This window comes from Macrobrachium nipponense, chromosome 39, assembly GCF_015104395.2.
Source record: "Macrobrachium nipponense isolate FS-2020 chromosome 39, ASM1510439v2, whole genome shotgun sequence".
In the NCBI taxonomy this organism is placed as follows: domain Eukaryota; kingdom Metazoa; phylum Arthropoda; class Malacostraca; order Decapoda; family Palaemonidae; genus Macrobrachium; species Macrobrachium nipponense.
In genome coordinates this window covers 17,568,361-17,581,524 of record NC_061099.1, presented here as the reverse complement: position 1 = coordinate 17,581,524, position 13,164 = coordinate 17,568,361, and the positions used below count along the sequence as shown (strand labels likewise).

Below are 13,164 nucleotides of genomic sequence, written 5' to 3'. Positions count from 1 at the left end.
CTCTGAATAGTACCAGGATATTACCTTGAATGCTGAATAATAATATGACGAATGTGTTCTTTTGGTAATTGTTTTATTTATAATCAGTATTTGGTAGAAAAGAAGACCATAAATATTTATGAATAAGTAGTGGAAGGGCTTGTCTAAAATTTGGTTTATATTGTTGTGGTAATTGTATGTATTGACAGTGGCCGGTAGCAGACATAAATTTTAATTAAGTTTAATATTGTCAGCTTGGCTCCTCTGGGCACCAGGAGAGCTGTAAGGCCTAGACCTGATTTGGTGAGAACTGTAAGATGGTAGGGAGAGTTGTGGAAGTGAAAGCAGAGGAAAGATGCGAGGCAGGATTTCACAGAGGCCCTTTGTGTCTCATTATGTTGGAGGCGATGATGATAGTTTCTTTTCAGTTTGTGTGATTGCATACACTTTGTCTTATCGTTCTTGATGGAGAAAGAGTGACTGATTTGGAGTTCAATTGAAATTCATCCTGCAACTTTATACTTGGTTTAGAGAAGATAGAAGTTCATTATGTTACCAAAGTTAAAAGTCAAACTCTGATGCTATTTCATACCAAAGTTAAAAGTCAAACTCTGATGCTATTTCATGTTTGATATAAATGAAGTGTCTGCATTCAGCATCATATATTTTTCTATGATTTCTGTTGGTATCCTGTGTTGAACTCTGTTTTATTGGAGAAGTCCTACTTGTGGTTTGTTTTACCTGTGTAGTAGTGATAAGCTTTGCATTTGTGTTTGTAGTAATCCTGTTAAGTTTTGTACTGGAATAGACGTCTTTGGTTAATTTAAAATGGTATATTTTTCACCTGTGTATTTTTACATTAAATTGACCTTCAGAATTTTTGTGTGTTGACAGGCTAGCCGTGCACAAATATTAAAGAAAGCAGCCGACTATATTGAGTTTATGAGGCGTAAAAATTCTGCTCACCAGCAAGATATTGATGATCTGAAGAAGCAAAATAATCTCTTGGAGAGTCAAAGTAAGTTGATGTGAGGTATTCTAACTATTGATTTAATTAGGTTAAGTTGAATTTCCTATATTTAAGTAGGTTAGATTTGTATTGTGCTTGAACCAAGTTATATACTGTAACAACCTCTGGAATTCACACTGTTGGTTCAAGTAAATAGTTTATGAATTCTACAAAATATGAATATGTTTTGCATTTAACTTATGCTAGGGTATCCCAGAGTCCTAGCCTAACCTTGCCTTGCCTTGCCTGTGTGAATATACACAATCAACAAAACCTATAGAATATGCAGAAGTGGAACAGCATAGCACTGCAAGTAGAAACATGACTTGAAATAGGACCATAAGTACAGCAAACAGTGTTTCACTCTAGACTGATTCCTGATGTCATGCTACCAGTCCAGTACTGGCTTTTGTATTACATTAATAGTAATTTAGTTTTCTGTAAAGATGTATTTAGAGAATTGCACTTTGTAGGTAGTTACTTAAAAAGTGCAAATGTATAAAATTTTCAGGTTTGCGAAGGGAGTAATAGGAATACTGTCGTAGCTGTAGGTTAGTGTTGAGATTTTTATCCATTGATGTACTAGTTAATTTTCTGTTTTGTTGAGTGATTATGAATATATTTACATTATACAGACCTCTTATAGTACTTTTGCCTTATGGCTAGGGGATAAACAGTGCTTGATAGTTGCCAAAGAATGTGTGTTTTAGAGATGCAAGGTGTTCCCAGTTTCTCCTGCCAGACTTAGAATTGTTTACTGTTTTAAGTCTGTATATTATGCACTAATGTGTACATTAATAGATTGTTCATCATCATTGTGCCAGGGGACGCATAGTTTTTGTGAAAGATTTATTTTTTGGTAACTGCTTCTGTCATAACATAACATAAAATGCAAAGGCTTACCTTTCAGTCTGTATTGATTGTTCTAAAATACCATGGGTATATTTTACTGCTCTTATAAATTGATAAATTAAAATTCTTACCAAACAAAAATTCTGATTTCATTGGTAAGATTTGTGCATTAAATTCATGTTTGTATATAAGTAACTAACCAAGTAATTACAAAGCTATTAGTTTCCACTTAAATGACAGCTTTAAATTTTGAAATTCTCTGTAGCACTCTTTTGTTTTATGTGTAGGTAACTGACCAGACTCACTTTCTGGGAAGAATAGGTACAACATAGCTTAATAGCTCAATTCGTTTATGCCACTCAGCGACTGCACATTTGTTGTTAAGCAGCTTTGATTTTGTTTTGCTCAGGATTTGTTCACCAGATAGTCTTAGCTTTCACTAAATACTGAACTTTGGTAGCCTGTGGCTTATAATATTTAGCTTAGTTAGTGAATTAATATGTCTTGACACATAATTCTAGTACTCAACTGATATTGTAGTAAGGGCTGTAAAACTAGGTTGACGTCTTCAAAGTATGACTCCCATTTGATCTGCTATCATTGCAGAGGACAAATACGTGCTCCAGACTTGACTTGTGACAAATGTAAAGACAGGGATCATGGGAAATGGAAATTTTAACCTCTCATTTGGAGAAATTAAATAGAAATAGACAGAGGAAGGGAGCCGCCAGAGCCAAGGCTAGAAGTTATGACTTGTTTGCCTAATATACCTGTACTTTTGACGCCCATAATGCTTTCTTCCCCCGTTCCCAGTCCTCTAACATTTACTTCCACTCCGTTACCTGGCTTCCAACTTTCCAACCCTAATGTCATCACCAGCCTGGAAAGTAAATAGATCATAAGTTTAGTCTTTTGATTAGTACTGTGGCTCAAGTTGGAGCTTGAGTTAGAAGTCCTACAGACAAGGTTAATACTAGTGATTTTGGCGTGAGTGCATGCCAAGTGAAGTGTCGTGGAGGGAGTGGCTGCCTATCCCACCAATGCTCCTAGATTTAAGTCACTGTCAGACTCCCCTAACCCTGAGAGGAGGTAACCGAAGATCAACCCCGTAGTGGGTTAGTGCTGTCAGTGCACCTCATGTGGTGCAATGTAGGTATTACTTAGGGTTCTTTGCAGTGTCCCTTCGGCCCCTAGCTGCAACTACTTTCATTCATTTAATTGTACCCTGTTTGTATTCTCTGTCTTCCATCTTACTTGTCCACCCTCTCCTAACAATTGATTCATAGTGCAACTGCGAGGTTTTCCTCCTGTAACACCTTTCAAACCTTTTACTGTAAATTTCCATTTCAGGGCTGAATGGCCTTAGTTGCCCCAGTGCTTGGCATTATACGTAAAGAATATAAATCAATCAGTTAGTCGATCAAACCAAAGATCAAAGAGAGGCCAGTGGGTTTGCCCAGAGGTAGTTACTCCCTCAAACGAGTCAGTCTTACAAAACCAAGACTTGTTGGACAACCGCTGGAAAGGTGTCCAAGTGGTCTTGCACACATTGTCGTCTAGTGGTTTGGACTCTAGTGCAAGTCTGAAGCTTAGTTGGCACTTCCCTGGTGCTTCTAAACCAATGAAGAAGGTCTTTGAATGTAGATCAAGTTTCTCCAATCCCTCGTAAGGAATACAAGGAAGGGGATCATAGTCCCAAACCAAGTTGCAGTTTTTGGTAGAGCACAGGTGCCCAGGTGTCTTCAGTACATGTAGCGCTTAAGCGATCTTGCCATAAGAAGAGTTCCAATTGCCCAGTAGAGTCTGAACTCCCCCTTGATCCTGAGTGCCCAATGGGAACCCAAGAGCCCAGTGGTAACTGAAAGCACAGTAGTATCCAATCGCCAAGTTCCTGACCCTCGAACTAAGGCAATGAATGTAATGATTCAGGACTGGACAAACTGGGAGGAGTATGCCTTTCCACCGTTCAATATGGTTTTTGTCACATAGCAGAATGTCAATGACCCTCATAGCCTCCTTTTGGCCATAGAAAGAATGGTAGATATCCTAAGACTTCTTCCTCAAAGACGAAATCTGGTAGATTTCCTAAGACTTCTTCCTCAAAGACGAAATCTACTCGAACAACCCCATTTCCATTGATTTCATCAATTGTAGTCTACTCTCACTCTTACAGGCTTCAGATTGTCAGGAAACTTGTCTGAGCAAAAGAGTTTTCAAGATCAGTTGTAGAAGCTATATCTAAGTGCAGACATGACTTCCACCAGAGTATACCAGGCCAAGTGGGCAGTATTCCAAGACTGGTGCTGAAGAAAGACTATCTCTTTTACTAAAACATCTTTAGCTCAATAGTAGATTTTTTTTACTTTTCTTGAAAACCTCCCAAGGTTTAACAACTGTAATGATCAAAGTCCACAGATCCATGTTGAATTCAGTATTCAGGCAGAGGGGGTTGGATCTTGCAACCAATCAGGATATCGCTGATTTAATTAAAGCTTATGACACATCAAAACAGGCTAGGCAGACTGAAGTTTTGTGGAACCTAGATGTTTTTCTTCTTTGGCTGTTGGGTCCCCCATTTAAGACCCTACATTCTTCATTCCTTGGGGACTTAACATAGAAAACCCTTTTTTTTTTGGTTGCATTGGCCACTACAAAGAGAATCAGTAAGTTGCAGGCTATGAACACAAACAGGATTTGCACAGAGAGATGCGGTCTGCAAATTCACCATGGGGCTCTTGGTGAAGAACGAAAATCCTTCTAACCCTTAGCCTTGTTCCTTCACTATCAAGAGATTAACAGAGATCCTTGGGCCTGCAGATCAGTAGAGAGTACTATGTAAGTGTTGATCAGTGTTCACCACATAATTTTGGAAGTGTTGATCCGTGTTCACCACATAATTACTCAGTGGCGTGTGGGTAAGGTGTTGGCATCCCACCTCGATGGTCGCAAGTTCGATTCTTGGCCATTCCGTTGAGGAGTAAGAGATATGTGTTTTTGGCGATAGAAGTTCACTCTCGACGTGGTTCGGAAGTCACGTAAAGCCGTTGGTCCCGTTTGCTGAATAACCGCTGGTTCCATGCAATATAAAAACACCATACAAACAAACCACATACTAATTACTTGCAAGGTGTTGAGCCCTTATGAAGACTGTAGTTCGTTAGTTCCTTTTTCTGTGGCTGGCATGTATTAGGGAAAGAAGGATGAAAGAATACCTCCTATTTTATCTATCTCTTTGCTTTAGTTAAGGTTGTTGAGTTTAAGGAAGCCTGGGGGCACTGTGCACCCAGAGTACCCTCCAGTATTTTTTAATGGATGGATAATGTTTTTAATGGGTGTGTAGGTTATTTTGGTATCTGGTCATTTTGTACTGTGCCCAGGGCAAGGGCATTTGTTATTTTTTAAACCTTTGGCAGTCATCGGAGTACTCCTCGACTACAAACATTTGGCAGTCATCGCAGTACTCCTCGACTACAAAGCTCCACTAAAATAGGTGGTGACTAATGGTTTTACTATCACACCCCTGTCAGTTGAGATGAGTGCTGACCAGAGGCAGCATCTTCCTGCTGCAGCTCTCTCGCCAGGTAAGGTTACAACAAGGATTTCAACAGTGCTAGAAATTTGTTCTATTTCAAATTCATATCTTGTCTATGTTTTATTATAAAAATGATATTTTTTATAATAAAATAAGGTTTTGTTTATACTTACCCAGCATTTACATGATCAGAGCCTTCTCTCCTCCCCATGAATTAACAAAGCACAAACAATTTGAGCTATTCTGCTATGTTGTTCCTATTCTTCCCAGAAAGTGGGCTGTGTCAGTAACCTACACCAAAAACAAAAGAGCACTACTGCAAATTTCAGAATTGAAAGCTGCAGTTTAATTGGAAACTAATAGCTTTGTAATTACTTGGTAAGTATATATAAAACCTTATTTTGTTTTAAAATATAATTTTATAAAATTATTAGAGATATGCCACCACAAAATTTTGTAATTTTCAGTATCCTAAAGAAGTTCCGTAGAAAACTTAGATAATTTCTCCTAAAAATTTTTATTCAACATATTGTATGAAGCTGATGTGAATTTTGAAATACTACAGTACTATGTGGAATCTCTGCCATACATTCAGAAAGGCAAATGAAGATGCTGATAAGGTAGCCAAATATACTGCTATTAAGACCAGACCAGATCAGAGGTAATCATTCTTGTATGGGTTTTTTTTCTACACCTTAAACTTTTCACCAGTGATAAATGGCAGGCTCAAAGAAATCATGAGTACAATAAGAAATTACAATAAATTAATGCCATCAATGGACTACAGAAGTCTTCAATTAAAATCTGAGTTTGTCACAGAGAACTTAGTCTTTGTAAGCAAAGAATGTAGGTCTCTACAGACAATCAAACAGTTCATTCATAAATTCAAAAGTTTAGCTACCGTCAGATGTCAAGAAACTATGCCATTCTTAAATTTTCTTCTTTTTTTACATTTTAAAAGAAATACAGTTTCAGTAAAATTTGAATTTTACAGTTAATCCCATTGCACCACCTATATGAGCTGAAATGTTTAACGCTGTGGTCTGGGTAAACTTCATAAAGTAATAATAATAATAATGAGGATAGAATATGACAATTTTTTTTTTTAAGTTATATAAGTCTTCTTTTCAAGAGAGTGGTTGTTTTTATTAATCTTCATTAATAGTAAAAATTATCATCCTTTTCTCATCTTGGTGTATTATTCCCTTTTCGTAAGAAAATTATTGTTTTATGCCCTAGGGTTATTGTCAAGTAATTGACCCGTTTATTTGTCTTTCCCTATACGTACTTACATGAGTCCAACTTGCTCCGTTTATTTGTCTTTCCCTATATGTACTTACATGAGTCCAACTTGCTCCGTTTATTTGTCTTTCCCTATACGTACTTACACGAGTCCAACTTGCTTTTCTATGTTCACTAATCAGAAAGGTAAAATTTTTAAGCACAAGGTTTTATATCTTTGAAGGTATATGTACTAGTTTTCAAACTATGCATTTAATCAGCAGATGATGAGGATTTGAGATATGTATTGTGGTAAATGCGAGGGTGAAGGTCAGTGTCATACCTAAGAACAGTGATAAAACAATACTAAACAAGCTGATGTGCTGGGTCATACAATGCAGGGACCTTGTTTCCCCAAGTACATATCAGCTTCTTTAAGAACATATCAGTATTATTTTAATTAGTGTCCATGGTTCTTGTATATCCTTTATTGTGTTGGGTGTTTAATTTGTTGGGGTGGTATTAATTCTCTGCTACTCTTTTCTGTGCAGTAAGTAAATGTATGTTGAAGGTAGAAATCAGTTATTTATGCATAAAGGAATGTACAAAAAATAATTTTACCTTTCTTAGTCTTATTGATTAAAGATAGGTAATGCATGGGAATCACCCATGATGTTGGAGAGTGTGGTATCAAGTCAGTTATCACTATTATTGAGATTGAGGGAAACTTAGTTTATTCAGAGGGTGAACAGTCCCCATTTAAAACATTTTCTCTCTTTACTTCATAACTTCAGGAAAATTATGCTTGGGTATGCTTCTTTGTTTAAAGGATGATAATGATTTAAGCAATATGTGTGTATGACAGAAAGTTGAGAAATTTAATGGACTTGTCTTGGTACAAAACTAGGTTTTTGATACTGTAGCTTCAATGGACTTTAACTTATTGTTTGCTTTGTTAAGTGCAGGACAGTTCTAAACCACATTATACCACTTTTTTCATTACTGTGAGTGAGGTATTGCTGTAACTGAAGAACTTTTGAGTGTGAATTAATGAAAACTACTAATAAGAAATTTAATCTCTCTCTCTCTCTCTCTCTCTCTCTCTCTCTCTCTCTCTCTCTCTCTCTCTCTCTCTCTCTCTCTCTCCTCTCTCTCTATCATCTCCCTCTCTCTTCCATCCTCCTCTCCCATCCCTCCCCCCCTCCTTCCCTCCCTCTCTCTCTCGTCTCTCTCTCTCCTCTGTGCTCTCTCTCTCTCTCTCTCTCTCTCTCTCTCTCTCTCTCTCTCTGTGCTTTTTAATATTTATAGAGATTAAGTAAATGTTTTGCTGTGCTCGTATTTTGTGAGAGAATTCTATCACAAACTTCCTTTTCAGTTCGTTCCTTGGAAAAGACAAAGTACACTGGCAATTTTGCAGCGATGGCCAGTAACAATGGGATACTTAACAATAAGTCTGGCTCTCTTGTGGAGTTTGAAGGATCTGGGTCAGACACTTCAGACTCAGAAGTGCCCAATAACGTCCATCGGAAAAAGTTAAAGACATAACCCTTGGTAAGGTGGATGTATTAGGATAGTTTAGAGTGGTTCGTTGATTCTTATAAGAATGTTGTCATCGTTTTCAGCTTAATTTTGTACCTCAGGGATCTTTTGAGGATGCTACTTTTTTCCAATATGGTACAAAAAATATCCCAACATTTTTTAGTTCATAGATTGTGGATGCTGGGTCAGATATTGTACAAATATACAAAGGCCGTTTAAGGAAGGATAACTGTATTTGACATTATACGTATGTTATTTTATATTGTGCAGCCTGATTTGGGAGTAGAACATGTTGGCCTGCCAAGGTTTTGTGTATGATAATGAAAATAAACATGCTTTCATATATGAAATATGTAAAGCAAAATATTATGTATTTGAAGCACATTTTTTACATATTCGTTTTTCATACAATCTTTGATTTTATAAACGAAACTTACCTAGTAATTACACAGCTATAGTTTCAAACTTGCACGACAGCTAAAAATTGAAATTCACAGTAACGCTTCTTTTGTTTTATGGTAGGAGACACAGCCCCTCCTACTATCGGGAAGAATGGGTGCAACACAGCTGGGCAGCTCAATTTATTTCTGCCAGTCCCAACTGAACATCAGCCATTCTTAGCAATTCAATTTTTAATTTGCTCACCGGATGATTCCTTGGCATCTTTGTTTGGTAGCCTTCAAGTTATTGTTATTTAGTTTTATTTAGTCTTTAGTTTCTGATTTTGACTAGTTTAACATGTCAGATACTAGTAATACTAGCATTAGGTTTAGCAGCCATCTTATGACTCGCATACCGTTTGTTCTAGTTCTAGGGGTCAGTCTTATTCTATCATGTTTTTTTGTCAAGAGTGTAAGGACTGGGATCAGGGGAAGTGGGAGACCCTTAATGCACGTTTAGACAAGCTAGAATGTGACATGAAAAGAAAGGCAGCTCAGAGCTGGAACTAGAAATGTAGCTACGTAATTTGCATATTTCTCCTAAATTGAATGTAGCCAATGTATCTGTTATGCCTTCTACATTTTCTGCTTTTTCTCCCCTTCCCAGTCCTCCGACTATTACGACCTCTCCCTTACCAAACACGTTTGTTTCTGAGCCTAATGCCATTGCCAGCCTCAAAGCTGGTGTGGATCATAAGTTTGTCCTTGTAGTAAGTACTATGGAGCATTTGAGTGCTTCACTGAAAATCCTTATGGACAACAAATGTTAATGTGAGTGAAAGTGCTAGCGTGTGGAGGAGGTTTTTATCTGGCCCACTTAGTTTCGGAGTCAGTTGCATTGACGGCTTACTTGCCAGGCTCCGACAAGTGTTGCTTTAGCCACAGAAGTCGTCTCCCTCATAAGCAAGAAGGCAGTCAAAGAAGTAGATGTTAACACTCCAGGCTTCTACAATTGCCTTTTTGTAGTCCCCAAAACATCAGGGGCCTGGAGACTTGCCTATCCATCAGGGGAACTAGATGGTCACAATAGATATGCAGCACGCTTATTTTCACGTCCCGATTCATGCGAACATCAGGAAGTATCTTCGTTTTGTGTTCTAGGGCATGCTCTTCCAGTTTCGGGCCTTATGCTTCTAGCCCCACTCGCAAGATGGCTTCACTTTATGGGCATAAACGTCACATTTTATCTAGACGACTCTCCTTTGCTCACCAACGAAGCAGAAGTGCACGGAGGACTTGCAAAAGACACTTCACCTTGCTGAGACTAGGTATTCTCATCAACAGGGAGAAATCACAGCTGTGTCCCTCTCAAACAATTCTATATTGGGGATGCCTGTAGACTCTCATGGGTTTTCAGGTTTCTACGTCACTATGGCTCAGTCATGCCTTCAGACAGTCAACAACTTCTTCGCTCTCCTTTATGCTCGGCTAAGAGATGGATGAACCTATTAGGAACCCTGTCGTCGATAGAGAAGTTTCTCTGTATGGAGGCTTCATTTAAGAGTCCTACAGTTCTTCTTGAAGGCAAACTGGAGCAAGAAAATACAACTGGACTTGTTCGTTTTCCCAATCTCACCGGAGATCATGACGGTCTTACGGTGGTGGCTGTCAGAGCGAAGACTTTCAGAAGGCATATCCTTTCACCCGTGGAACTCCAGCCTATTCTTGTATTCAGATGCCTCAGACACAGGCTGGGGAGCTCTCCTTGGAGACAAAAATCTTAGGCCTGGTCTGAAGAAGAGTAACCTTCATATAAATGTGAAGGAACTAAGAGCCATTCACCTTTCCCTTCCTCATTTTGCAAAGATGACCTATGACAAGACAGTAGAGTGTTCTCAGACAGCACCACGGCTTTGGCTTACACCAGAAAGTAGGAAGAACTCCTTCTCCCGATGCGAGACAGCAAAGAATCTGCTCTTCTGGGCGCAGGAGTTAAGACGTACAGATGCGCATTGATTTATGGAAATTGTAGAGAATACTGTTCATTAATCTGTTCGTGACGTCGAAAATCCATAGTCTTACGTTTTTCTGCTCACTGATTCCAGAACCTCTATCATGTGCCATGGATACCATGCTTCTTGATTGGGTAAATCTAGACATTTATACCTTCCCTCCTTTCGGCATGGCCAGGGAAGTGTTGAGAAAATTCATGTCTCATCAGAGCTCCAAGATCACTAGTCGCCCCATTCTGGCAAGAAGAGAATAGTTCCCGGACCTCCTTTCTCTCCTGATAGACTTTCCAAAGCTCCTTCCACAGAGGCAAAAGCTTGTAAGACAACCTCATTTCCACAGGTTTCATCAAAATCTATGTGCTTTTGCTTTGACAGGGTTCAGACTGTCAGAGCAAAGGGGTTTTCAAAACCACTTGCGGAAACAGTTGCAAAATGTAGACAACATTTTTCTACCAGGGTTTACCAAGCAAAGTGGGCAAATTTCCACAGCTGGTGCAGAAGAAATAAAGTTTCTTCTCAAACATCTGTGACAGAAATTGCAGATTTTTTTTGTTTTCCTTAAGTCAGAGAGAGTCTTATCTACATCGACCATTAAAGAATATAGAACCATGTGAGGTTAGTATTTCCAAATAGAGGCATAGATTTAGGAGCAAACCAAGACATCTTTGACCTAATTAGATCCTTTGAGGCTGGAAAAGATCATAAAGCTTCCTCAGTGTCTTGGAATTTGGAATTTAACATATTACCTTAGTAGGACAGAGAGCATCAGAGGTCCATCATGTAATCTCTGGTGCATCATTAAAAATCCTTCAAAACTGGTTTCCAAGAATGTGATTTCTTTCTTTTTGAGGAAGGTTATTGTGGAGGCACACTCCAAAATTACTGAGGACTTCTTACCTGTTTAAAAGGAAAGCCCACAAAATTAGGACTGGCCACTTCGTTGGCATTCAGACATATGTCTTTATCAGCGCTTATGCAAGCTACCTTCTAGAAGTGCAAATCAGTGTTTTCTGCACTATTTGAAAGAAGTGGAAACTATTTTTGGTTTATTGCAGTACGCTCGGTCCTCTTTTGATGACTGGCATGGTATTAGGGTGAGGAAACAGGAGTTATACACCCTTGTCACTACAGTTAAGATGAGCGATAACCAGGGGCAGTACGTATCTTCCTGCACAGCTTTCTTAACAGTTAAGAGTACAACAAAATTAAAGTGAACCCCCCTGTATTTGTGGATTTCTCTTTGGAACATATACCCCCATTATTCGCAGAAAATTTGCATATTCGCAGTATTTTTCTGTGAGAAATATCCACAGATTCTTGTGTGCGTGTGATTTTTTTTTTTTTTTTTTTTTTTTTATAAATTTCATTATTAAATGCACTTTTTTGTGATAAAACCACTAAAAAAAAGATATAAACATATTTAGTGGGTTTTTCTTGAGTTTTACCTAAAAAAAATAGGCAGTTTCAACTTCTGGCGGGGGACCCTGGTACCTATCCCCTGTGAATACGGGTGGAACACTGTACATTACAAATACTTACTGTTCTTGGGTTTTAATTAAAATCTTAAATGTGCCCATGAATCCCACCTCCTTTTAATATGGAATTCAGCTGTGTAATTACTTGGTTTCATTTATAAAAATGGCCTTTTTATAATGATAAAACAAAGATTTATAAATGTACTTCCCAAGTAATTACAGAATCAAAGCCCTCCCTCATCCTCTTGTGGGCACAAGACTTAAACAGATGTGTTGCACCTATCCTTCCCAATAGTGGGGTGGGCCGTGTCACCTACACAAAAATAGAAGCGCTATCGTGATTTTCAATTTTTAGCTGCTGTGCGATTTTGAAACTATAGCTGCATAATTACTTGGGAAGTGTTTATAAAATTTTATTTTATTATAAAAATGTCATTTTAATATGAGGTTAAGTACTTGTGGTTAACTGGTAGTTTTATGGTTCTAGTGTTTTCAAAACAGAAGATTAGATTAAAGAAGGGTGATTGATAGCTAATTAAGAATTGATATTGCAATAGTGATTTGTAGCTTAACTGTAGTTTCTGTTGTCATTATAGTTTTTCTTTTAGGTAACTGATGTCTAAACTCCCAGGAAATATGTTTTTGAAAGATAGGCGATGATGAATTGGGATGAAAGTGTTATAAGTGTGTTAGAGATTGATTTTTTGTTTTTTATTATATTTATTTTTTGCCAGTCTTAAATTCCAATATTTCCAAACAGAAGATTTATATATTTATGTACAGTATTAAAATTCTCAAATAAAATATTGATGTGCAGGTTACATTGTGTTTCTGTTTCCTATATTGATAAAGCTGAGAAAAAGAAGATTGGCAAATGATTAAAAATGACTGGGTTTAAGGACCATCATGAAAATGGTTGAAGATGCAGTCTTTGGAAAGGAAACTAAAGTAAATGAAGATATTGCAGAAGAGAAATGTTGTGAAGACTGGGAAGTGCATTACAACACCAGTTTACACTGCAAGAACAGTCAGGTTGTGAAGTTGTTCATGACAAATTTTTATGTAAATCACAATCATACTTTTCAAGTCTTTAGTCTTTTGTTGATCAGAATTTGTTGTACAACCTTGGGTACATTTATAACATTTTGTGCCTGGATACAATAAC

General features: G+C 37.8%; 1 protein-coding gene across 3 annotated transcripts in view; it reads left to right on the top strand.

The window, feature by feature from the left end:
- LOC135210160 (protein max-like) overlaps positions 1 to 12,820 on the top strand; it is a 32,785-nt gene extending 19,965 nt beyond the window's left edge. For 2 of the 3 annotated variants that reach the window (XM_064242983.1, XM_064242982.1), the window contains exons 4-6: positions 874 to 997; positions 5,368 to 5,421; positions 7,969 to 12,820. In XM_064242983.1, the coding sequence (XP_064099053.1) occupies positions 874 to 997; positions 5,368 to 5,421; positions 7,969 to 8,138 (348 nt within the window). In that variant the 3' untranslated portion in view covers positions 8,139 to 12,820. The remainder of the gene's footprint in view (positions 1 to 873; positions 998 to 5,367; positions 5,422 to 7,968) is intronic. The other variant, XM_064242984.1, reaches the window with a different exon arrangement.
- The last annotated feature ends 344 nt before the right edge of the window (positions 12,821 to 13,164 follow it).